This window comes from Chrysochloris asiatica, unplaced genomic scaffold, assembly GCF_000296735.1.
Source record: "Chrysochloris asiatica unplaced genomic scaffold, ChrAsi1.0 scaffold00056, whole genome shotgun sequence".
Lineage (NCBI taxonomy): Eukaryota > Metazoa > Chordata > Mammalia > Afrosoricida > Chrysochloridae > Chrysochloris > Chrysochloris asiatica.
Window position 1 is genome coordinate 8,053,036 of NW_006408574.1, and position 24,396 is coordinate 8,077,431.

At 48.1% G+C, this 24,396-nt stretch overlaps 1 protein-coding gene across 2 annotated transcripts in view; it reads left to right on the forward strand.

The window, feature by feature from the left end:
• The window catches only part of VLDLR (very low density lipoprotein receptor), a 51,847-nt gene extending 28,150 nt beyond the window's left edge, over positions 1–23,697 (forward strand). Inside the window, exons 3-19 of one of the 2 annotated variants that reach the window (XM_006863742.1) lie at positions 2,091–2,213; positions 4,200–4,322; positions 6,295–6,666; positions 6,757–6,879; positions 7,029–7,151; positions 8,364–8,483; positions 8,589–8,714; positions 9,407–9,578; positions 10,976–11,194; positions 12,473–12,591; positions 15,407–15,546; positions 15,837–15,978; positions 17,754–17,900; positions 19,510–19,593; positions 20,062–20,142; positions 21,608–21,777; positions 23,028–23,697. In XM_006863742.1, the coding sequence (XP_006863804.1) occupies positions 2,091–2,213; positions 4,200–4,322; positions 6,295–6,666; positions 6,757–6,879; positions 7,029–7,151; positions 8,364–8,483; positions 8,589–8,714; positions 9,407–9,578; positions 10,976–11,194; positions 12,473–12,591; positions 15,407–15,546; positions 15,837–15,978; positions 17,754–17,900; positions 19,510–19,593; positions 20,062–20,142; positions 21,608–21,777; positions 23,028–23,063 (2,420 nt within the window). In that variant the 3' untranslated portion in view covers positions 23,064–23,697. The remainder of the gene's footprint in view (positions 1–2,090; positions 2,214–4,199; positions 4,323–6,294; positions 6,667–6,756; positions 6,880–7,028; positions 7,152–8,363; positions 8,484–8,588; positions 8,715–9,406; positions 9,579–10,975; positions 11,195–12,472; positions 12,592–15,406; positions 15,547–15,836; positions 15,979–17,753; positions 17,901–19,509; positions 19,594–20,061; positions 20,143–21,607; positions 21,778–23,027) is intronic. The other variant, XM_006863743.1, reaches the window with a different exon arrangement.
• The last annotated feature ends 699 nt before the right edge of the window (positions 23,698–24,396 follow it).

The following is a 24,396-nucleotide window of genomic DNA, read 5'->3' on the forward strand; positions in this document are numbered from 1 at the left end:
CGGAGCGGCTGGTAGTTTCGAACCGCTGACCTTAAAAATTAGCCTGATATATTTGGTCTTGGTGTGGCACTACAGGTTAATGCGCTAGACTTCAAGGTCAGTTTGAACCGCAAGGTCGGCAGTTCATACTTACCAGCCTCGCCTCCAAAACCTTATACAGGATTATTATGGGTCAGAATTGACTCAACGGCACTTAACAACAACAATATGACCCACAGAGAGGACGCTCCCCATCCCTGATCCTATAGGGTCACTCTAAATCAGAATAGACTTCACAGCACATAGCAACCCTAACCACAACCCTTGTTCTAAGTTGTAAAGATCCGGAGACAATGCTGTGAGTGCTGCTGACAGCATCTTCGTTCTGTGAAGCTGTTCCCTGCTTAGACGAGAAATGAAGGAGAAAAGTCACTGTGAGGGGTAGTTTGCCTTGTGATGGCCATCCACTTCTTCTTGCATAATTAATAAAATGGGACAGAGAAGACAGCAGGGCTGGTTGCAGCCTGAGCGGGCGAGCACCGCCACGAATGTTTTCAGACCACACACCCACCTGAAGAAGCCCTTTGGAAACAGAAAATCCACTCGGCAGGCTCTGAGAGGAAGCCTACATCCAGTCTCAGGACCAGGAAGAGTGCGCTTCTGTGTCACGTTCCCAGCCCTTGCATTTGAGCACTGAGGTGTTCTTCCCCAAGTTCTGGAGTTCTACACTATTTCTGTGTTACCTTGGTAATAGATCCCTCTCCCTAAAATAACTCCCTAGAAGGCCTTCACCCTTGGCAACCGCTCTCTTGCTGTGTGTAGCGATTCCTCCTCTGGAACTATGTATTTGGTAAAACCTGCTGCATTTTCTTTGCGAGTAGTTCATCTCTTCATGTGTGGAAGGCTTTTTTCTTTATCTGACTTAGGATGAACTAACCTGGGACATCATAAAAGTAGCCATCTGCTTTTCTAAAAATAGTCCTCAGACAAATAATCGCTCCCGCCAACCACAGGTGGCCACCGAGCTGATTCCAACTCACAGTGACCTGGCAGGACAGAATAGAATGGTCCCAGAGGGGTTCCTACTTTGTGCTCTTTATGGGATCCTGGTGTAATGCTGTAAGATAAGTATTGGACTGCTAATCACAAGGTTAGTGGTTCAAACCCACCAGTTACTTCTTGGAAACCTAATACACTTAGCAACAATGATAATCTTTATGGAAGTAGGCGGCCATGATTTTCTCCATCAGAGTGGCTGACGGGTTCAAACCACTAGCCTTTTGATTAGCAGCCGAAGCCTTAACCACCACGCCACCAGTTCTCTTTACAGCCCATAAGGTTTCCTAGGCTGTAATCCTTATGGGAGCACATTGCCTGGTGTTTCTCATACGGAGTTCGCTGGTGGATTCGGACAGCTGATCTTCAGCCACATCTTCTGTGGTGGGTTCAAACCACCAAGCTTTCAGTTAGCTGCCAAGTGCTTAGCTCACTGCACCACCAGGGCTCCTTACGTAGACTAATAGGGGCGAGAGTATTCATTATCTGGGCTTGCTGTGTGGTTAGGAAATGGCCCTGGTACATTATACTATGATCCAATCATAGGGTGAAACGAGTGGCTATTCAACTTGAATGACTTGGCGGACAGACAGGAAGAGCACACAACTGTATCTCAGGCAAGAAGCGAACTGTAGCTGTCCCTGGGTGGTCAGAGAATGGGCGGCCTTTGTCAGCTTTTGACTGGAATGGCGTCCTTTGTCGGTTGAAGAAAGCAGGCTTTTTCTACAGCTGCCCCTGAATATTGGCAGCAGCAGGGTACTAACTGAGTCAGCTATATTTTTGCAAAGGAAAAAACAAAACAGCAAAACACTAAAAAACTCAAACCTGTTGCTTGTCAAGTTGATTCTGACTCATGTTGATCCTGTGTGTGTCCGAGTGTAACTGTGTTCCTTCTCAGAAGCGGATCACCCAGCCTTTCTTCTGAGGACTCCAAGCCCCAGCCTTTGTCTTAGTAGCTGGGCACGTTCACCACGTGTTCCATGAGTGCAGACTTTTCCCCTTCATGTGCGCGTGGCTTTGGTTTCAGACTTGCAAACACACCTTCTCTTTTGTAGTCAAGAAGACATGTGCAGAGTCGGACTTTGTGTGCAACAATGGCCAGTGTGTCCCCAACAGATGGCAGTGTGACGGGGACCCCGACTGTGAAGACGGCTCCGATGAGAACCCGGAGCAGTGCCGTGAGTATGGCTTGTGTCAAATGAGACCCTTCCCAGCTGCGCCATGTCTCCTGGCTCTAAGCATTGCTTAACCGGATCCTCACTTACTAGTTTTCCTTTGTCCTCTCTCTAGTGTAGACCGTTTGACCCCAAAGTCAGTCAAACCACAGACAGTTGATCAGTCTCCTTTTCAGAATGCCCCGTGACTACCCCTTCCCACCCACCCACTCCCAGTCCAGCAAGGCTTACGGTCTCTTGGGTAGCTTTGCTGTTCGCTTTTGAAAACTGCGGGCTGAAGCCAGCAGCTTTGATTTCGAACTCCTTGACTAGGTGCACAGATTCAAATATGTGGCGGTAATGACTCTGGTAGCGTAGTAGTTACGAATCAGGCTGCGAGCTGAAAGGTCAGCAGTTCAAAACTACCAGCTGTTCCGTGGGAGAAAGATGAGGCTTTCTGCTCCCGTAAAGATTTAAAGCCTCAGAAATCCGGTACAGGGTCGCTATGAGTTGGAACTGACTCCGCGGCATATAACAACAACAACAACAATGACTCTGAGCAGGTGGTAGTCTAGGCCAGGGAAGTAAGTCACTGTGGGAGGCCGGAGGCCCCTGATGTGCTTCTAGATGCTTCTCATATTGCGAATAAACAAATATGTCTCTGAAAGTGCAATGGCTGGGGTGACAGGAGCGACTGTGGCTGTTAAGAGCTGTGTAAATAAGGCTATTGAGTCTGGGACATTTCAGCTTATTCTTACATAAAAGTGATGTCACAGGTACGCAGATGTCTAACTGTGTGCTTCAGGCTGATGGTTTGGGTTCCTTGGAGAAGTTTTGAATGTTGAGGTGCAGAAAGTCTTAGAGTTCATTTGGAGGCACGAGAGGCCCAGGGAAGCACCAGGAGTGGAGGGGTACCTTGAACACAGCTTAGATCTGGGAAATGGTTGGAAAATCAGATGAAAAATGAAAGACCAGTGTTGCCAAGTAAGAAATGAAGGAAGTCGCGAGAATATGAATCAAGGCAGGTGTGACGTTATAGGCAAAGACAAGTTCAGGAAAGATTCAGCCCCAATTTGGGGCTGAGTTTTTTTGGAAGTAAATTGCCAGGACTTTCTTACGAGGTACCTCTGGCTGGACTTGAGGTGAGCACATCTGTGGAGGACAACCTGGTAAAGTCCCGAGTTAAAGCAATTCTCTTCTTTGCCAGATGTTATTCTAAAGGAGGTTTCAGAGGTTGCCAATACAGGGGATCTGGCCTAAAGATGTCTGCTCAGCTGGCAATTTAAAGGAAACTATCTGGATGTGCCCACTTGATAGCCTTCAGACCAATCATGGTTTTTGCTCGGCTACTAACCCAGAGGTGCCAAGGAAAGAAAGTGCTGCCAATCTACTTCTAAAAGATCACAGCTGTTGAAAACCTGTGGAGCACAGTTCTACTCTGACTCACACAGGATCGCCAGCAGTTGGAATCCACTCAACGGCAGCCATTTGGGGTTTTGGTAACACCAGACCAGCTAATAAACCTAACCATGTTGATTCAGTGGATCCCTGTCGGTATAATGTCAGGCACTTAACTGCTAACCAAAAGGCCGGTGGTTCAGAACCACCAGTGGCTCTGCTGGCGAAAAGCCCCTGGTGAGCTGCTCCCATCAAGGTGACAGCCTAGGAAACCCTATGGGGGCAGTTCTACTGTGTTCTGTAAGGTTTCCATGAGTCAGAAGTGACTCGATGGCATCCAACAACAGCCAAATAAAGTGAAAGCCAAAACCGGGAATGACCCCGGAAACGGAGAAGTGGTGCGGCTCAGGTGGACTGCCAGCCAGCGTAGGTTGGCATAACTTCTCAGGAATGGCACTGGCCAAGGACCAACACAGGCTCCGCTGGTCAGAGGCGTGTCCCCGGTGTTCCGGGCTCTGAGCGACAAGGGTCACTGCTGTAGTGACAGCTCAGGGACAGCAGCTTGGCAGCGATACATGTCGAGGCTCTTTTGAGACTGTATATCATCAACAGATATGAGAACATGCCGCATAAATGAGATCAGCTGTGGGACCCTTTCCACTCAGTGTGTCCCTGTGTCCTGGAGGTGTGATGGTGAAAGTGATTGTGACCGTGGAGAAGATGAAGAAAATTGTGGTAAGAAGGCGAGTGTGCAGTGGTGTGTCTTACAGACCCCCTTTCATCCAAGCAGGGTGGGTGGGGGAACAGCCGTACACTGAAGATCTGTCTAGATTGACCACTGCTCAGTGCCTTCCCTACCTGCTTGAGAACATGCGAGTTCGATCCACTCATCCTTCCTTAACCTCCCCAAGCCTCTGAAAGCAGCTCACATGGTCATTGACCATCGCTGGCTTTGGTGATTCTTGTAGATGAATAGAGATAAGAAGGTAAGTCATCCAAGACGCTTCAGTCTCCAAGGAGGAGTTGTTCTAGGCTTCTGCCTCTGAGAAGTTTCTGGTGATGCAAATGATAAAGCACTGATTTACAAACTGAAAAGTTGATGGTTTGAGTCCCCTCAGCTCCCCACCACCACCACCACTACCACCACCACCACCACCCAAGAGGGCCTCAGAAGAAAGACCTGGTGATCTGCTTCCTTCAGATCACAGCCATTAGTGTGATTCTATTCTGAAACACATAGGGTCCCCTAGAGTCAAAATTGGTGCAATGGCACCTGTTTTGCCTCTTGCACTGTAGTAATTCCTAAGCTTTAATGAAACCAGAGGAGAAGGGGGACCGGCTCACACCTGGATAAGTCTAATCGATTTGCTTAGTGGAATAAATTCCTTGAGTACCCTACAAGCACTTCTTCACCTCTAAACGAGATTCTGTTGTTAACTTTTCCAAATGTTGAACTGGCCCAGAAACCTACGTTAGCACCTTCCCAACACATAGCCAAAGCAAAGTAAACCCAGGCTATATTGTCTTTGACACCTGTCATAGTCCCAGCACATGAAAGCGAGCTCTGTTTCCTACTCTTTCATCTTTCCGCTCTTGGAGATTGTGTAATCCAAGGCTACCTGTCAAAGGTGAGGCCCTGGGAAAATCTCTGGGTTGAACAAACATCGCTGGAAAGCTCTTTTAAGCTTCCGCCCTTTACGGGGAGCCTCTAAGCCTACAGCTCCCACGTGGGACAAGCAACGGGGTCTCCTGGAATTAGTGGAGCTCTGGGCTCCAGCTGATGAAAGCTCAGAGAAGTCGCCTACAGAGGCCAGGACCACTGCACCTAGTCCAATGAGTTCCGGTGGCCAACCGGAGAGTTGTGCTTCGTGTGTTGACCAGCCCTTGAGGTGTGGACGTTTCCCTCTGAAACTAGACTTTGCTTCCCAAGAGAGCTGTAGCCTCCACTCAATTCACCACCAAATTGTGACCTTCCTGTGTTTGGCAGGGATTTAAATGCAAGCACAAGCTGGTTAGTGTAGGGTTAGAGTGGCTAGAGACTGTGACCCTTGACCTAATGTGACTTTTCTGAAAATTGAAAATATTTAAGACTTATTCTTCTTACTCATTATTTAAAGGACCCAAATAGTGAGGCACATGATGGCTTCTCTTTGGCGGTCCTGCCTTAATGCTTGTTACGTGTGTCACAGTCACCCAGTGGTTAGGTGACATCGGTCCTCAACCAACGTTGGGAAACCTGGCCCAACAAGAAGGGTAACAGGCTCCACCTTCCAGAGGTCAGCCCCTGGGTTGTCTGAGCGGCTTGTGCTTGGCTGCTGACCGGAAGGTTGTCAGTTCAAGCTCACCCAGTGGCACTGCGCAAGAAAATCCTGGCAACCTGCTGCCTTGAAGAAGACAACCCCACGGAACACAGTTCTACTCTGACACACGAGGGGTGGCTAGGAGCCGGAATGGACTGGCCCTCAGCAGGTGGTGTGTGCCTGCGATCTCCAAGCCTGCCTGTCCCTTAAGGAGCGTGTTGGCGTGCTTCTACCCAGTTAATGTCTATCCTCGGACGATTGTCTGGGTTCTCTCTCTCCGTTCTTTTCCTTGGAGTCTCTGCATGTTTGACACAATCAGACAAGATTCCCAGCCTTCAGGTTAAGCTAGAGAGCTAGGATGCCTGAAAGGACCGTGCCTGATGCCCAGGCCCCGTCTGTCCCCCCAGGCAACGTGACGTGCAGCGCCGAGGAGTTCACCTGCTCCAGCGGCCGCTGCGTCTCCAGGAACTTTGTGTGCAATGGGCAGGACGACTGCAGCGATGGCAGCGATGAGCTGGACTGCGCCCCGCCCACCTGCGGCCCCCACGAATTCCAGTGCAGCTCGTCGTCCTGCATCCCGCTCAGCTGGGTGTGCGACAACGACGCCGACTGTGCTGACCAGTCCGACGAGTCCCTGGAGCAGTGTGGCCGCCAGCCGGCCACTCACACGCGCTGCCCGGCCAGTGAGATCCAGTGCGGCTCCGGCGAGTGCATTCACAAGAAATGGCGCTGTGACGGTGATCCCGACTGCAAGGACGGTAGCGACGAGATCAGCTGTCGTGAGTAGCCGCCCGCTGGCCCGGCGCGGTCCCCAGGGGCCACCCTGAAGCTGGCCGGCTTCATCCTACACCCGTCGTCTCTCCCAGCAGCTTCTCGAACCTGCCGGCCCGACCAGTTTGAGTGTGAAGATGGCAGCTGTATCCATGGCAGCAGGCAGTGTGACGGAATCCGAGACTGTGTGGACGGCTCCGATGAAGTCAACTGCAAGAATGGTGAGGCGGGCTTCGGCGAGGGGTCCCGGGGGGAGGTCCCACGCAGACGCAGACTCAACTGCAAAAAACAGTGAGGTGTGCTTCGGCGAGGGATCCCGGGGGGAGGTCCCACGCAGACGCAGACGCGCTAAGGGCGTGTCTCTTCGCAGTCAACCAGTGCTTGGGCCCTGGGAAGTTCAAATGCCAGAGCGGAGAATGCATCGAGATGGGCAAAGTGTGTGACCGACAACAGGACTGCAGGGACTGGAGTGATGAGCCCCTGAAGGAATGTCGTAAGTCCAGGGCCTTGCTCAGACCAGGGCTGGGGGGCTTCTGTCTGTGTGCCACAGATCAGACTTGGGGTAACTGCTGCTTCCCAACCCAGTTCAGTGTTGGGACATACAGGTGAATGCTTATCATGTAATAGCCCATGTAGTGACAAGCCAGTTAGTAATCTAACCCCAAATAGATTGCCACAAGGAGCCCTGGTGGCACTGTAGGTTAAGCACTGGGGTGCTAACTGCAAGGTTGCTGGTTCAAATCCACCAGCCACTCCACAGGAGAAAGGTGATACTGTCAGCCCCCGTGGAGATTTGCAGTCTCGGAAGCCCTATGTCGGGATGCTGAGAGTTGGAATGGGCTGTGGATTTGATTGGGAGTTTGTTCTAGATCACTCGGGAGCAATGCAAAAGTTTAGCTAAGTGCTGCTAAACCAACTGGCCTTGGCCAGAGGATTAAGTTTCCAAAGAAAACAAAGCAAAACTCCTGGTCATTGAGTTGTTTCTGACTTATAGCCGCCCTAGAGGACAGAGGACAACTGCCCCACAGGGTCTCCAAGGCTGTCATCTGTGCATACACACACCAACTGCAACGTCTTTCTCCCAAAGAGTGGCTGATGGCTTCCAACTGCCAACGTTTCAGCAGCCAGGCACTTAACCACTGCACCATCTTTGGCATTAATATTCTTCCCCCAACCTACCCTGGGATGCCTTATCTCTGAAACAGATGATTCAACCTTTGACTCATCATGGGTTTGGCCAGCCTAGCAACCTAAGTGATCACAAACAGCCTGGATTTTCTTTCTCATTTTTGTTTTCTGTATATCATCTTTTTTTTTTTAAGTTTTTATTGTGGGTTATATGATAGTTTATAATGGAGAACATTATATTCATCCTATTGTATTTTGTTTCATTGCAATGATTACAATTGCATCATCAAACAACCAAAAGGTATATACCTCATGCCCCCCCACCCCCACCCCCGGCTGTCAGCACACAACCCAAACAGCCTAGATTTTTGCATGTTTTTAAGACAGGCGTGGCGCTGTAGGATCAGCACTGGACTGCAAACCACAAGGTCCACAGTTCAAACCCACTAGCTGCTCCTCAGAAACCCTATACAGGGTTGCTATGAGTCGGAGCGGACTTGACGGCACTTCACCACCACAATAGGGTGGATGAGGGCTCGGCCCATCGTGGGATAACTGATGCGCGTCTTTGTTTCAGATGTGAACGAGTGCTTGGTTAACAATGGGGGTTGCTCACACATCTGCAGAGACCTAGTGATAGGTTACGAGTGTGATTGCGCAGCAGGCTTTGAGCTGATCGACAGGAAGACCTGTGGAGGTGAGTCCAAGAAGAAAACGGGACCCTGGGGCTGCTGGGGAAATGCAGACAATGTTATCAGGTAAGGCATAGAAACCGCAAGCCTAATTCTAATTTCCCTCCTAGATATTGATGAATGCCAAAATCCAGGAATCTGCAGTCAAATTTGTATCAACTTAAAAGGCGGTTACAAGTGTGAATGTAGTCGTGGTTATCAGATGGATCTTGCTACTGGCGTGTGCAAGGCAGTAGGTAACGAACTTGGAACGGTGTTGCTCTGGTGCCTTTATGCTGATGGAAGGGACACCCGGTGACTGCCACCAACAAACCTAGTGTGAGACTAGAACAGAATTCAGAAACAGTGCGGCAGAGCTCTTGGTGGGGGCAGTACCAAAAGCCAGTGGCCCCTAGTTGTGTCCAGGTCAGGGTGGCTCCACGTATGTGTCTTTCAGACTAGTACTCTGCTCCGTTGGGTTTCCAGTGGCTACGATCTTTTAAAAGCAGATCACCAGGTTATCTTCCGAAATATCTCTGGGTGGACTTGAACTTCCAGATTTTCAGTTAGCAGCTGAAAGTGTTAACCATTTGCACCAGCCTGGGACTCCCATGGTGCAATAGCATAGGTGAAATCGTTTCCCTAGACACCTGCCTTTTTGCATATGATTCCATAAATGCCAACCATTGTTACTTACTTTCTCCTTCTTGAAGAAACTTGAACCTTGAGCATAATTCAAATAAGAGACTCCGTAATTCCTCAACTGCCCTATTTTGGAATGCCTTGATATCTCCAGACCATCGTCCTCGACAATAGGAATTGCTTCTGAGTACCAGGATGAGGATTCTGGGCAGGGTACCTGTACCTCCTTAGCTCTACGAAATCCTTTGTGGAGAAAAAGTGACTTGAAATGACCTCACCTTCTAACAGTGAGACTCCTGTCTTGTAGGCAAAGAGCCCAGTCTGATCTTCACTAATCGAAGAGACATCAGGAAGATTGGCTTAGAGAGGAAAGAATACATCCAGCTAGTTGAACAGCTAAGAAACACTGTGGCTCTTGACGCTGACATAGCTGCTCAGAAGTTGTTCTGGGCTGATCTGAGCCAAAAGGCTATATTCAGGTAACTTCCTGTTGCGTTTGCGTGCCTTGGTATAAGTATTGTCACTTTGCCTGTGGGAAAGTTTAGAGGGAGGAGATTTAGCATCGAAGGTTCTGACCTCTAGGTCTAATCTAGCATCTAGGAACCTGGGAATGTCCATTTAAACACTGTTTCTGACTCTTTGTGAAATCACTATCAGTCCCTGGTTTACCAGCACCAGTTGTCATCAAGTTGACACCAACTCAAGCACTCCATAGGGTTTTCAGTGGCTGAGTTTTTGGAAATAGATCACTAGGCCTTTCTTCGAGGGTGCCTCTGGGTGAACTGGAAACTCTAACCTTTCAGTTAGCAGCTGAGCCCATGAACTGCTTGTCCCACAGAGCAACTCATCTCAGTTCCCGATTAGAAGTCCCATTGTCTGGAAAGAAAAGAAATGGCTCTAGTCAACACTGTCATTGACGACATCTTAATTTTTCGTATTTTCTCCCCTTCCTCTACAGTTCATTGAGAACTAACTACTCATTGTTGTTACAACTAGAGATGGTGGTGGCGGCTGTTTTTTATTGGGGACTATAGAAGGCCAGCTCATAGCTGCTCAGATACAAGGCTTCATGAGAAACTTGTCTTTCTTGTAGATAGAAGACAACCGGGTTCCCTACAGCCTTGCTAACATAGTATGAGTTGGCAACGGGTTTCAGTCATTTGAGTGGTGAGCGGTGATATGAAGAGTGATGTGACGTAGTGATGAGAGTGTGAGGTGATGGAGTGACGTGGAGGGTGTGAGGTGACATAATGACAAGGAGGGTGTGATGTGACATAGTGATGGTGGAGGGTGTGAGGTGACGGAGTGATGAGGAGAGTGTGATGTGACAGTGATGATGTGGAGAGTGTGAGATGACATAGTGACTTGGAGGGTGTGAGGTGACGTAGTGACAAGGAGGATGTGATGGGGCATAGTTATGACATGGAGGGTGTGAGGTGTCATAATGATATGGAGAGTGTGAGGTAATGCGGTGATGAACGTGTCAGGTGACGTAGTGATGAGGAGGGTATAAGGTGACGTAGTGACGTGGAGGGGGAGGTGATGTAGTGAGGAGGGTGTGAGGTGACGTGACGCGGAGTGTGTGATGTAGTGATGTGGAGAGTGTGAGGTGATGTAGTGAGGAGGGTGTCAGGTGACGTAGTGATGACGTAGAGAGTGTGAGGTGACGTAGTGACGTGGAGAGTGTCAGGTGACGTAGTGATGACGTAGAGAGTGTAATGTGAGGTAGTGGTGATATGCAGTTTGTTGTCCCTGAGCAGTGATGTGAGAGTTTTTATGTGCACATGGTGACTGACCAGGGTGTGAGCAGGGCGTCCACTCTGCAGGCTCTGATGCTGTCAAACTCTTACCCTTCTTGTGGCCTATTCTGTTGCAGTGCCTCAATTGATGACAAGGTTGGTAGACATGTTAAAATGATCGAGAATGTCTATAATCCTGCAGCCATTGCTGTTGATTGGGTGTACAAGACCATCTACTGGACTGATGCGGCTTCTAAGACTATTTCAGTAGCTACCTTAGATGGAACCAAGAGGAAGTTCCTGTTTAACTCAGACTTACGAGAGCCTGCCTCCATCGCTGTGGATCCCTTGTCTGGGTTTGTACTCCAGGGTTGTCTTCGTGTTGCTTGGGCCAGGACCTTTCCCCATGCCTGAATCCAGACTGAAATCCCAAGAACTGATCGCCCTTGACAGCAGATAATGACTCAGGCTGTGCCGTTGATAGTTCCGTGGTCGAGAAACCCTCTGTGTGGCCTTGTCTCTGTGCCAGCCTTACCTTGAGGGAAATGCTTACTGTGCAAATAAAACCTGGTACCATCAAGTCAGTCCCAACACATGGTGGCCTCCCTCCCCCACTGGGTGTGTTTGAGTAGAGCTGTGCTCCATAAGGCCTTTGGTAGCTGTGATCGCTCAAAAACAGATCACCAGGACTTTCTTCTACAGCATCCCTGGGTAGACTCCCAACCACCAACCTGTTGATTAGCAACCAAATGCATTACCCATTGGCACGGCCTGTGAGCTCCGTGGTCTATGTTAGTTGATAATTAATAACCAGCATTCCTGATCATTCATGAACACCCACCGTTGCCTCTACAGCCCAGTGCTCACCCTCCTTCAATGGAAGTGATTTTTATTTGGGGTGAACGTTCAGCCAGGTCAGCTGTGGATGAGCAAACATGATTGTTGGAATGCTGGTAACTGTTTTTTCCTCCAGGCTTACCTCTCATAGTACACATTGTTTAGAAGTCCCCTGGAAAGAATAGAACTTTCCAGAAACATTGCATGGAGGGGCTTCCTTAAATTGCCACTAAGTCACACAGAATGGCAACTTAGGAAGTTGGGCATTGTTGTTGATTCTCTTCGGTTGGTGTTGACCACAGTGACTCTATAACAGAGTAGAACTGCCCCAAAGGGGTTTTTAGGCTGTCGTCTTTACAGGAGATCTCCAGGTCTTTCTTCTGCAGAACCGCTAGTTAGATTCAAACCAAACAACTTTAGGATAGGAGCGTAGTGCTTAACCACTAGGCCACTCTCGCTCTGAAGCTGTAGGACCCACAGGTGGCCTCCCCAGAACACAGCCAGCCAGTTCCTACCACCAACAGTAAGCCATCTGTCATCCAGTCTTCTGAAAGGGAAAACATAACCTTGAGACTTTGGGCTGAAATCTCAGCCTCAGCTGCTTAGAGGTGACCTTCGTTCATGGTGAGCTTCTAGAGATACTGGTGTGAAAATTTGCTTACCAAGCACGTAACTTAGACCTTTGATTGTTTCTGTCTTGAGAGAACCAGTCACTAGAGTTTTCTGTTTACTCTTTGAACTTTTGTTGCAAGCTACTTGATTCCACTGAGGCTTCTTTCTAACTGAATTCTTCCCAGCTTTGTGTACTGGTCAGACTGGGGAGAGCCAGCTAAGATAGAACAAGCAGGGATGAACGGATTTGACCGGCGGCCGCTAGTGACAAGGGACGTCCAGTGGCCCAACGGCATTACCCTGGGTATGTATGTCCCTCCTGCCTCCACTCCCAGTTCCACTTATATGACAGCAGGTGACTCCCAGAGAAAACGCCAGTCATCTCTTCTGCTGCAGGATGTTTTGGATGCGAGCACCTTAGCAATGGGGTGTCTGTATGGTGCAAAGGGTGCATGCATTCAACTGCTCACTGAAAGTTCACAGGTTCAAGTCCATCCAGGGGTGCTAGGCCGAAAGGCCCAGTGATCTGCTTCCCCCAAATCTACCATTGAAAGCCCTATGGAGCACGGTTGTGTGACATACCTGAGGTCACCATGAGTTGGAGCCAGTTTGATGGCAGCTAGTTCCCTGAGCAATAGTGTGGAGTGGCGGACGTACGAAGTAACCTGCTCGCTGGTTCCTCGCTTTTGTTGTCCGCAGGGACCCTTACTCAGCGTGCCTGGCATGGACGACTGCACAGCGTTTCCTGGGTGGCAAACTTAGAACCGTTTTCTTCTGACTTACCAGAGGAAGAACAACAAAACACTAACCTCTTGACCAAAGCCTGTTGTTAAGTTGTTACTAAGTAATGTTTGCTATAATGTGTCCTAAGGAGCTCTGGTAATATGGTGGTTATGAGTCAGGCTGCTAGCCGCAGGGTCAGCAGTTTGAAACTACCAACTTTTCCATGGGCAAGAAGTGAGGCTTTCTGCTCCCGTCATCTGATTTACAGCCTCGGAAACGCTATGCAGGGTCACTATGAGTCAGAACCGACTCCATGGCATACCACCATCACACCATCACAATGTGTCCTGGTTTGGTGTTGTGGAATAAAGCACTGGACTGCAAGGTACATGTGAACCACAAGGTCGGCAGTTCAAACTCACAAGCCACTCCATGGAAACCCAATGCAGGATCGCTATGAGTCGGAACCGATTTGACAGCAGTTAACAACAGCATAATATGGGAATTATTCATTAATATTTTCTAATTCATTACTGGAGTCCTGACACGGCACTGTAGGGTAAGCACTGGACTATTGACCACAAGGTCAGCACTTCAAACCTACCAGCAGCTCCTCGGAAACCCCACGCAGGGTTGCTATGAGTCGGAACTGACTTAACAGCGCTGAACAACACCAACAAACACCCATTACTTATTCATTAATACTGCCCATAATCATACTATGGACATAATTGTCACGAGGGACCAGTCGCTGGAGAAGGACATCATGTTTGGTAAGGTAGAGGGCAGAGAAAAAGAGGAAGACCCCCAATGAGATGGATTGGCCAAGTGGCAGCATCAGTGGGCTTAAGCATGGCAACAATGGTGAGGTTGGCTCAGGATCGGGCAGTGTTTCATTCTGCTGTGCATAAGGTCACTATGGGTCAGTACTGACTCGATGGCACCTAACAACAACAACAACAATAATCTCGTGGTGCTGTGTCAGGTGTTGGGCTGCTGTTCCGTGAGAGAAGATGAGGTTGTCTACCGATCTGTAAAGATTTGCAGTCCCAGCAACCCCTCATGGTGTTACCGGAGTCACGCTGAAGGAGTTGCCAACGCCACGTGGATCGTAACAAAGAAAGGACTTTATTGTACCTACACGTGGCTCAATGGATTCTTATCCAGAGACTGAGCCCCGTTTATAGGAAGGACCCTAGTTTATATAGTGTTTGGCTCTTTGGGGCGTTACAGAGTGAACGAAGGGGGGCGTGTAAGACTGGTATGTGTTACTTCATACGGTGGGGAGGGAGCAGCGAGCAGGGAGGCAGTTTACAGAAGCCGAAGCAAGTAAGTTTTAACCTTGGGGGCTTTGTTATTTCCAAGAGAGGAGTCTGCAACATGAGGCGGTTATCTGTGACAAACACGTGGGGATGAGGCGGTCTGATGTTCAGCTCCTGGAATGTGGACTCTGTCCTTGGTGTGAGATGTGTCCTCTGGGAGCTGGAACCCAGTGCCTGCCTCAGTAGAGTCACTGTGAGCCCACAGTGACTCCGTGGCAGTGGGTTTCGCTATTTCTGGTCCGTCACGTGGTTGTAGGCGTTGTTGGCTCAGTAGTAGAATGCTCAGCTTCCAGGCCACTGCACCTCATATGTAACCACCTCTACCTGCCTTTCAGTTGGGCCTTATGACTTGCTACAATACTGAGAGCAGGTTCCAGAAAAGCTTCCAGACTGAGACAGACTAGGAAAAAAGTCCTGGAGAGCTACATGTAAACATTAGCCAATGAAAGCCGATCACAGATGGCCTAGGGCAGGGCAGCCTTTGCACATGGGATTATCCTGAGTCAGGGACCCATGATACCAACATAAGGTGCTTCATGTTTCCTAAGTCAATTACTTTGAGAATCTGAGGTACCCCTTTGTCGTTGGTATTAAGTGCCATCAAATTAGTTCCAACTCTTAGCAACCTTGTATAGGGTTTCCAAGGAGCCGTTGGTGGGTTTGAACTGCCGACCTTGCAGGTCATAGTCCAATGCTGATCCTGCAGCACCACACAGGAGTCCTGGTGTGGTGCTGTGGATAAAACATTGGACTACAAGGTCAGTTTGAACTTCATGGATGGTGGTTTAAACTCACCAGCCTCTCCTCCAGAGACCTTATACAGGGTTGCTATGAGTCGGAACTGACTCGACTGCACTTAACGACAAACCCCATTAGCACTGAGAGAAAAAAAAAAAAAAAAAAAATCAGAGGTAGAAGTGTGGCAGACTGTTGGAAGAAATTTGTGGGATCTCAGTTAGGGTCCCCCACTTCCAGAGAAAGCATCAAAGTAGAATCACAGATTCCTTAGGTATAGCTGGTGTTCGCCATTGTCCTGCTACCTCCTCATCCCACGACGATTTCTTTCCTCACTAGACCTTATAAAAAGCCGCCTCTATTGGCTTGATTCCAAGTTGCACATGCTATCCAGCGTGGACTTGAATGGCCAAGATCGCCGGGTAGTGCTGAAGTCGCTGGAATTCCTTGCTCACCCTCTGGCGTTAACAATATTTGAGGTAAAACATCTATGTGCATCACAGTATCCACCCTTGAATCCCCGTAGTGTTTTGGGGAGAGAGAACCCGATGGGCAGAGACAACGTGGCTCGAGGAACTGCTGGCACTTGAAGCCTGGTACAGCTGCCATGTACAGTCCTCAAAGTGCTGCATGACCCGGATGTGCTTCTCTCGTTGTTTTGTATCTGACCAGGCAAGATGGCCCACTAAATGGCCAGTAAATCAGGATGACCTTTGATACTGACTGGTGTTCTTTGGTGGACCTGCTGATTTGGGGGGTTCTCTTTTAGGATCGTGTCTACTGGATAGATGGGGAAAACGAAGCCGTCTATGGTGCCAATAAATTCACCGGCTCGGAGCTATCCACTCTGGTGAACAACCTGAATGATGCCCAAGACATTATTGTCTATCATGAACTAGTACAGCCAGCAGGTAACATGGTGCTTAATGGCTACTTGAGAGGCAACAGCATGACCAGCTGGGTGTCCCTAATGAAACGTTTGCCTTTCTGTGCCCTGTCTGAAAGACTTCCAACTTGGTGTTTGCTGTATTTTACTTCTAGTTTCCCAGTGAACTGGCTTCAGAACCTCAGCCCTTATAATCCCTTCCGATCTCCAATGTTGAGTTTTTACTTCCTTCTCTTCCGTATCCTCTTGCTGAGACATTATACCAGCTTCCAGAGTGGCTTTGGGGCCACAGGCTTGCCCTATACCCTCCATTCTGCCTCTTATGTGGATTACCTAGCTGTACCAACACATCTGGTGCTATCAGTGTGCTGCTGAAACCCCGTGGTTGGTTCTATCTAAGTAACTCCCTCCTAACGCCCTGTACCTGGACTCCTGTCCACTTGTGTGGATGAGGCAGGACGAGTCAGAGGAACATGCTTGGTCTCCTTCCTCTGATCCTTCACTCGAAGCTTTACAATAACAGTGGATGCTAACCCTGGTCCCTCACCTCCTTTCTCTACCTGTTCTCTCCTTACCTGCTAAGCAAGTGTCACCTGTTTCTGCCTCACGTGGAGGATAGTAACGTGCTCTGTAGTTTGTAGATGTTGAGGCTCCCCACCCACAGACACTGGACAGCATAACGTTTCGCTCACAGGGAGAAGAGACAGCAAGATTGGCTTTTTTTTTTTTAAAGGGTTCTCAGACTTTTATTGAGGAAGGATATTTAGTTATATTGAATTAGGCATCATACAGTTTCTCGTTTCCATTTTTTTAATACAATTTTACCATTCACTGTGTGATTTAAATGCAATTACAGTGCTCAATCCTGATCAAATTCAGTTCTACTGAGTACACTCTTACAAATCTTTTGGGACAGGGTACCATCTTAATGACAAAGTGTTCAGTGTTGCTTTATTTTTATGGACAAAGTAAAGGGCTCTAAGTATTTTGGCATTCTATGGCTTTTCCTAGTGTGGATTTTGGGCTGATAACTCAACAGACAAGAAGGATTTTCGCAACAATGCATGTGCCTTGATATCTCTTCCCCTGCTGTAATGCTGGAACAAAAACAATAGGATCTTTTCACTGATCAAAGCAGTCAAATACTGATCAGATCACACTGACACCTACGAGTGTCCCAAACTAAGGGGGAAACTTGACTAGTGGACTTTGAGTCCATGTGGCCAGCAGGCATGCTCTGATGCAAACACGGGGACATGTCTGCACACGCCCATCTGTAGGAGCAGGTGCCCCTTCCCTCCCTGCTGGGGACAGACCCAGCAGTGGGCTTGGCCAGGTGCCTCATACCACGTACACTTAGCTACGTAGCTCCTGGGAAGGTTGACATGTGCTCAGAGCAAGATGAGAGGGATGTGCAGGTAGGGCACCTGCTGTGGGATTTTGTGAGTCCTTCCGCATCCTGCCCAGCACGCCAAGTCAACACTGCCTAAGCTCAGTGTTCATCCATGGGACCCAGGGACAGGGGGCAGGCTGTACTTGGCCCACCCCTTTCCGCACCAGACATAACTCATCTTCAATCTCCAGGAAGTCTCTTTGGATCTGGGGTGTTCTTCCGGCCAGCTGCCTGTGTCTCCAGACTTCCTCCTTGGCATTGGGTTAATGTGCAGATTTCACAGAGCAGGCATGCTTAATCTCTTGGGAAACATCCTCCTCTTTTCTGCCTCTAGAACAGAGCTGTGCACCCAGTAGACACTCATTACATCTGTACGTCTGTATTTGAAGGACTGTTTTGCTCCTTAGGTAAAAATTGGTGTGAAGAAGACATGGAGAATGGAGGATGTGAATATCTCTGCCTGCCAGCACCGCAGATTAACGATCATTCTCCTAAATTCACCTGCTCCTGCCCCAATGGATTCAACCTAGAGAACAATGGCCGGAAATGCCAAAGTAAGGCTTCTTGCTTTTCAGCCACAAGTAGAGCAGGGGATGTAGGAAGGAACTCGCTCAGACACTGGCTTGTTGAAATGAACTATTCGGAGAGATATGTGAACATACCTGCTAAGGTGGCGTGTTAAGTGCCCGTGTACGCCATTAGTTCAAACTTGACTCTTCACACTTTGCAACGTTCAATGAGTTTCAAAAGAGTCCTAGTGTGGCATTATAGGGAAAGCTCTAGACTGCTAACTGCAAGGTCAGTGGTTCAAACCCACCAGCCACTCCTAGGAAACCCCAAACAGGATCACCATGAGTCGGAACCAACTCAACAGCACTTTACAACAACTAAGTGTCCACCAGCCTCATCCGAATTTGTACCAATTATTCCCATGGCTGCTCTATGCTAGACAAATTTGCAGATCAGTGAAGTCTTACTATGTCAAGACCCCTGGTGACTGGCACAGTGAGCTAAGGGTTGGCCTGCTAATAGAAAGTTCAGTGGTTCATACCCATCAGCCGCTCTGAGGGAAAAAGATGAAGCAGTCTGCTCTCGTAAAGATGTAGTCTTGGAAATGCTACGGAGCAGTTCTGTCCTACAGGGCCACTGTGAGTCAGAACTGACTTGATAAGGCTGTACATTTCCTGACATTTACCTTCTCAAAGAGGAAAAGATTGGAATTATGTTAAAAGGGAAGGCCACAGTTATTAGAACTCCCAAAACCTCAATGGGCGGTACTGTCTTAAACGCGCACTTAAATTTGTCTTATATTTGCGTCTTCTGTCCTCAGCCATAAGTGATTCATTAAATCTGCATGTTGATTGTAGAAAGCATGGGGTAGGGTTTGTTTTAGCGTAATTCTGCAGGGACTGAGAAAAGAGTTACAAGACAATCTGGCAGCAATTGAGACTGACAGACCTGGTCATCTATCTCCAGTGCATTTGGATTAAACATTGAACTACTAACCGCAAGATTGGCAGTTCAAACCCACCAGCTGCTCCACAGGAGACAGATAAGTCTGTCTGCTCCTTTAAAGATTTGCAGTATCAGAACCCTATACAGGGTTGTTATGAGTCGGAATCGACTCGATGGCAGTGGGGGTGCTGGTTTGGAGCCTGAGACATGATCAGTGGGCCCTGATGAAGCTGTGGTTGAGGCACCAGAATGCTAACGAGAAGGTCGGCGGTTTGAACCCAACAGTCTCTCCTTATAGAAAGATGTGGCCGTCTGTTTACATAATTACTGCTTGGAAGCTGTGGGGCAGGTCTACATTGTCTCATAAGGTGGCTAAGGATGGAGGGTGGAGGACATGATGAGTCAGACTCGATGATGACACTGAATCAGGGGGTCTGGGACATTGTCTAGCAGGCTCATGAAGTGTGTCTGTGCATGTTTTTGTCAATTTCCAAACGCCGACTTTCCTGCCCAAACGCTTGTGAACCTTGACCCCTGTGTGTGCATGAAGATGTCTCAATTTTTTGCCACACCAGTGACTAATTAATTCCTCAATGACTGTCTTGTCTCCAATGGTTTGAATTTAACCACCGTTGGAATGGCTTCTTGAACTTGGCAGCCAGGCTCTGAACCTCGGCGTTAACCAGGTTCTTGGTTTCTGTAATTCAGGTCCTACAAGTGTTGTGGCTTACAGTGAGATCAAAGATTCCAGCACAACCAAATGTCCACCAACTAGTGTCCTAGCTCCTGAAGGTACTGGACTCAGTGTACGCACGCACCGTCTCCGCTAACAGTCATACTCTCTACCTGTCGCTTAAGTAGTTAATGTAGCCTTCCTTAACTAGTTCTGCCGCTGACTGGTAACTTAGTTGAAACCCCAGAGCCTTACAACCAACACATACACACACACAATGACAAACCTGACCAGACTCATCACAGTTTCTGTTCTAGAGCAGCCATTAGTGAACTTGTCTGTCACTGCCTGGGACTCTCAAATCCGCTAGGCCAGAGGTAATGGAGGGGAACTTCAAAAAGCCCATGGAAAAATTCTATTCTCTTTCAATCTCATTCTCCCACAAGCTTTTGAAGCCCCCCTCGTTTATGGCGTAGGTGTTAAAATAGCAATAACAAACATAAAAGCGTGAAACTCGAACCTTAATGGGTAGTTTTCACCGTACAAACCCAGAACTTTCTAAATGGCTTCCTTTTATTCCCCTGTAGGGGTCAATGTGACCACCACCGTGTCAGAGGTCAGCGTCCCCCCCAAAGCGACGTCGGCTGCCTGGGCAGTTCTTCCTCTCTGTAAGTAGAATTCTTTGCTTGTCTGACTCCAATGAGCTTCTGAGATACCCCACTAATGTTTCTACTCCAATTCTGGCGCTCCTCCGGAACGTTCCCATGACCCCTGATGTCGTAGCCCTTAGGAATGCTGGATTTCCCCTTTGGGGACAATGGCTTGCCTACTCCGTCCTATTCTGCGGGAATTCCTGCGAGTCGGGGGTTTGACAGAGCAGACAGCAGTTTTTGCACAGTTTTGGAGGTTGAACTCGTCCACTTCAGGGTTTCAGCTGTGTGAATTCCTGCCCCGTTGGCCACTCGGGGAGTTCTTTGGTTCCTTGGGGTGTCTTAGCTTGGTCAACATGTAGCACCTGCCTTCCTCTCTGTGTGTCTGTCTGTGCTGCTCTTGGAACCTCTCAGAAGTGATTAGGTTTAGGATCCACCCTATCCTGGTAAGATCTCAGTAACACAACAAAAGGAAACCCCTGTTTCCAAATGGCAGGAAACGCAAAGGTACAAGTGCCCCGGGGCTTCAGGTGTAATCTGGGAGACACAGTTCCATCCACAACATTGCCTGTTCTCTTCGGAGGTAAACTGAGAGCAGGAACTGGCAGTTGCACATGTTCAATTGGAAATGACAGATTGTCAGCCTCGCCTACCTCGGTTTACCATAAGCCCCTCATAGTGAAGAATGGGTGTCTAATCACCTTTGAAATCTGTTGACGCTTCATGCAGAGATGAGGCTCAAGTGCTTCCCTGCTTTCCCAGAGAGCTTCAGGTCTAGTAGAGGGTAAATGACAGAGAGGTGAGAATTTTCAAGCCTAGTGTATTATCAGATGTGGGAATTAGAAGACAGTTTCCTATCATGACCTCTTTGTCCCAAGTCCCTGTGTTCCCAGCTTAGCTTACCCACCAGAACAACCTAAAGAACCCTCCCGAAATGTCTGCCATTCCAGAGGTGTGGCCCTGGACTCCACGCTCGGCCAGCTCTGTACCCGTCCACAGCGTAACACTTAGCTCCCGAACTGAATTTATAAAGCTTTAGCTCATCTTTAGTCTAGCTTCCAAGTGTCCCAGCTTCACAAAACATGACATTTGTCATCAACAGGGTCGGCTCCTGACATATGGCAACCCCACACGAAACAACAGAGCTCTGCCCGGTCCTGTGCATGCACATGGTGTATTGTGGATTGGACACTTGTGTCTGTAGGCTTTTTACTGGCTGTGGGACTAGATCATGAGGCCTTTCTTTCTAGTCTCTTAATCTGAAAGGTCTGTTGAAACCTATTCAATATCTTAGCACCACACAAGACCTCCACTGATGACGTGCATCGGCCTGGAATCGAACCCCGGTCTCCCACACGAAAGGTGTGAGGATTCCACCACTGCTCCCATGAAGTGTTGGCTCCTGTTGAGTCTCTTGGTCTCGTGGGCGCCTTAGTTCTGTGTGTTCTGAACTAGACCTTGCATCGCCCTCCTGTCTTTCCAGTGCTCTTAGCAATGGCGGCAGTTGGTGGCTACTTGATGTGGCAGAATTGGCAACACAAGAACATGAAGAGTATGAACTTTGACAATCCTGTGTACTTGAAGACCACCGAGGAAGACCTTTCCATCGACATTGGTAGACACAGTGCCTCTGTGGGCCACACATACCCAGCAGTAAGTCTCCTCGGCCTCTGTGCACCGTGGCTGTGACCACCCACTCCTAGTGTGGCTTGCTGGGAACATGAAGCCACCAAATGCCTCATCTCGTATCTGGAGAGTAGACAGTGTAGTCGCCTGGCATATAGGAAGTCAGTTGATAGGTACCTGACCACCTACAGTGGTACCTAGCTAGGTCAACATGAGTTCATCACTCTATGGGATACTTCAGTTAGACCAGGGGGCTTCAAAAAGTTTGTGGAAAAATTCAACTATCTTTTCAGTCCATGTTTCCACGAACTTTTGAAAGCCCCCTCATAGACATTGCCTGTAAACCATAACATGAGCCAAGTAGCTCCTTTTTCTGTTTCAGGCTTTTACTGTGACTTGAGTGACAGTTTCCTAGGAGAACATCGGTTTTGCACTCATCCTATCACATTTCGTTTCATTGCAATGATACAGTCCCCTCAATGCATCATCATTCAACACTATCTGACCAGGTAGCTCCTTTTTTGAACTATTAAATTAACTATGTATACGATATATTGAAGGAAATTAGCACAGCTTACCAAAGGGAAGTTGCCCTGAAGTCAGCATTGTGGGCAAGATTCCCTGAGGAATGCCCCCTCCGCCTAGCACAGCTCACTTTCCTTCTAGCTGATTCTTCACATGAAGCCCAAACGGAGCATTTGGCTCTCACTTGGGGAGCAGAGCAGGCTGGAACAAGACAGCTGCCAAACCCTCCCCTCTCAAACACTCTGGTGAAATGCAGAGTGTGGCCAGTTCATGATACACATTTGCTTTTTTGACATTTTTCTGCAGGATTTAGGATTATTAACTAGAACAGACAAGATCCATCACACTGTCTTCGAGTTCCACCAAGTCCACATTCAATCTCAGCTCAGTACATGAATGATTGAACACAATGCTGCTTTGTGTCTGAACTCCCCTCTCTCTCAAGCTCCATTGGGTTTTGGGGTTTGGGGAAGTTTTTATTGGGAATTGAGTGAAGGCTCATCCATTTTATATTCAGCAAATCCTACACTTGGGTTCATTTCAATGATTACAACCCCCTTCAGGGAATACTCCATTCCACCTCTTTCCCAACCCTTCTGAATTTTGTCCTTAGGTACAGGCTGCCCTTTTGATCTTGAATGGTTATCTGTCCCACTGGTCTCTGAATGACCCGCTCAGTAGCAAGGTCCATGTTAGGGACTAGAGTCATAGCCAGGCAACGGCCTCATCCCTTTGCTTTTTCTTCTCCACAGATATCAGTTGTGAGTACAGATGATGACCTGGCGTGACTCCTGGGAGCCAGTGGTGACCTTTGAGGTCTCAGTCTCCACTACCACACCTTGGATGGTAACCGCGCCAGTAGCTGAAGTCTTCGTTCCTCCAGGCTGGGCGAACATCAAGATATCTTGGCATGGATCAAGCTTGTGTCCTTGGCCGTTTTGATACTGCTTTTATAAATAATCTTGTCCACATTTGACTTCAGCTACGGATGATGTTACCAACTTTCTGTAACCCTTGAATTTCTAGACAGTATTGCCAACCTCTGGCCAAATATGCACTTTTCCTAGAAAGCCATATTCCAGCGATGAAAGTGTGTCATAGTGTGTATCACGTGTACAGACATTGTACAGGCCACTTGTAAATATCCCAGAGAACAATCACTATTCTTAAGCACTTTGAAAATATTTCTATGTAAATTATTGTAAACTTTTTTTTCAATAGTTGGGACAATGGCAATAGGAGAAAACGGGTTACTCAGATGAAATTGCCAAAAAAAAAAAAAAAAAAAAAAATTTGTAAGACTAATTTTGTACGTATGAATGAAATCTTTGACCTCCAAGGAGGTCTGCAGACTGAGTGTTCAAACTGCTGTACATTTTTTTTTCAAGTGCTAAAAAAATTAAACCAAGCAGCTTACCCATGGTTTGTGCCTCTTTGTCTAGGTGGTAGAGGTGGTGCTGTACCATCAAGTTGGTTCCGACCCATAGTGACCCAGTATGGGGTTTCTGAAGTTGGAAGTTTTTCTGGGAGCAGAAAGCCTCATCTTTGTCCTACGGAGCAACTGGGAGATTTAATCTGCTGACCTTCCAGTTAGCAGCCCATCTTGTAATCACTGTGCTGCCGGGGGTCCTATCTTCATCTAGGATGAATGGGCCTAGTTTGTGCCCGGTGTTCTAATGAGATGTGTGAGCTATTAGTCTGGATGTTATAGAGCAAAATTTCTAACTGGATTAGTGTTTCTTAGAGCCAAGCACTCACTCAAGAAGAAGGGATCATGTATACTTTCTCCCCAGATAGTCCTCTTCTTTGTGCCTAGGACTCCTTGTGCTTGAGAGGCTTTCCTGTTCTCATTAACTTGGTTTCTGTTCTAGAAACATGTGCTATAGCTTCCATCAATCCTGCTTCTTCATACATATGTCTCTTCTGGTTTTGGTAAAGTACCAGACCACAAGGTCAGTTAGAATCTCAAGGTTGCTGGTTCAAACTCACCAGTAGCTCCTTGGAAATCCTGTACAGGATCGCTATGAGTCAGAACTGACCCAACAGCACTTAACAACAATAGCAACAACAATCGTCAATCATCAAAGTGTTTATGGAAAAATGGAATGAAAAGATAACGGA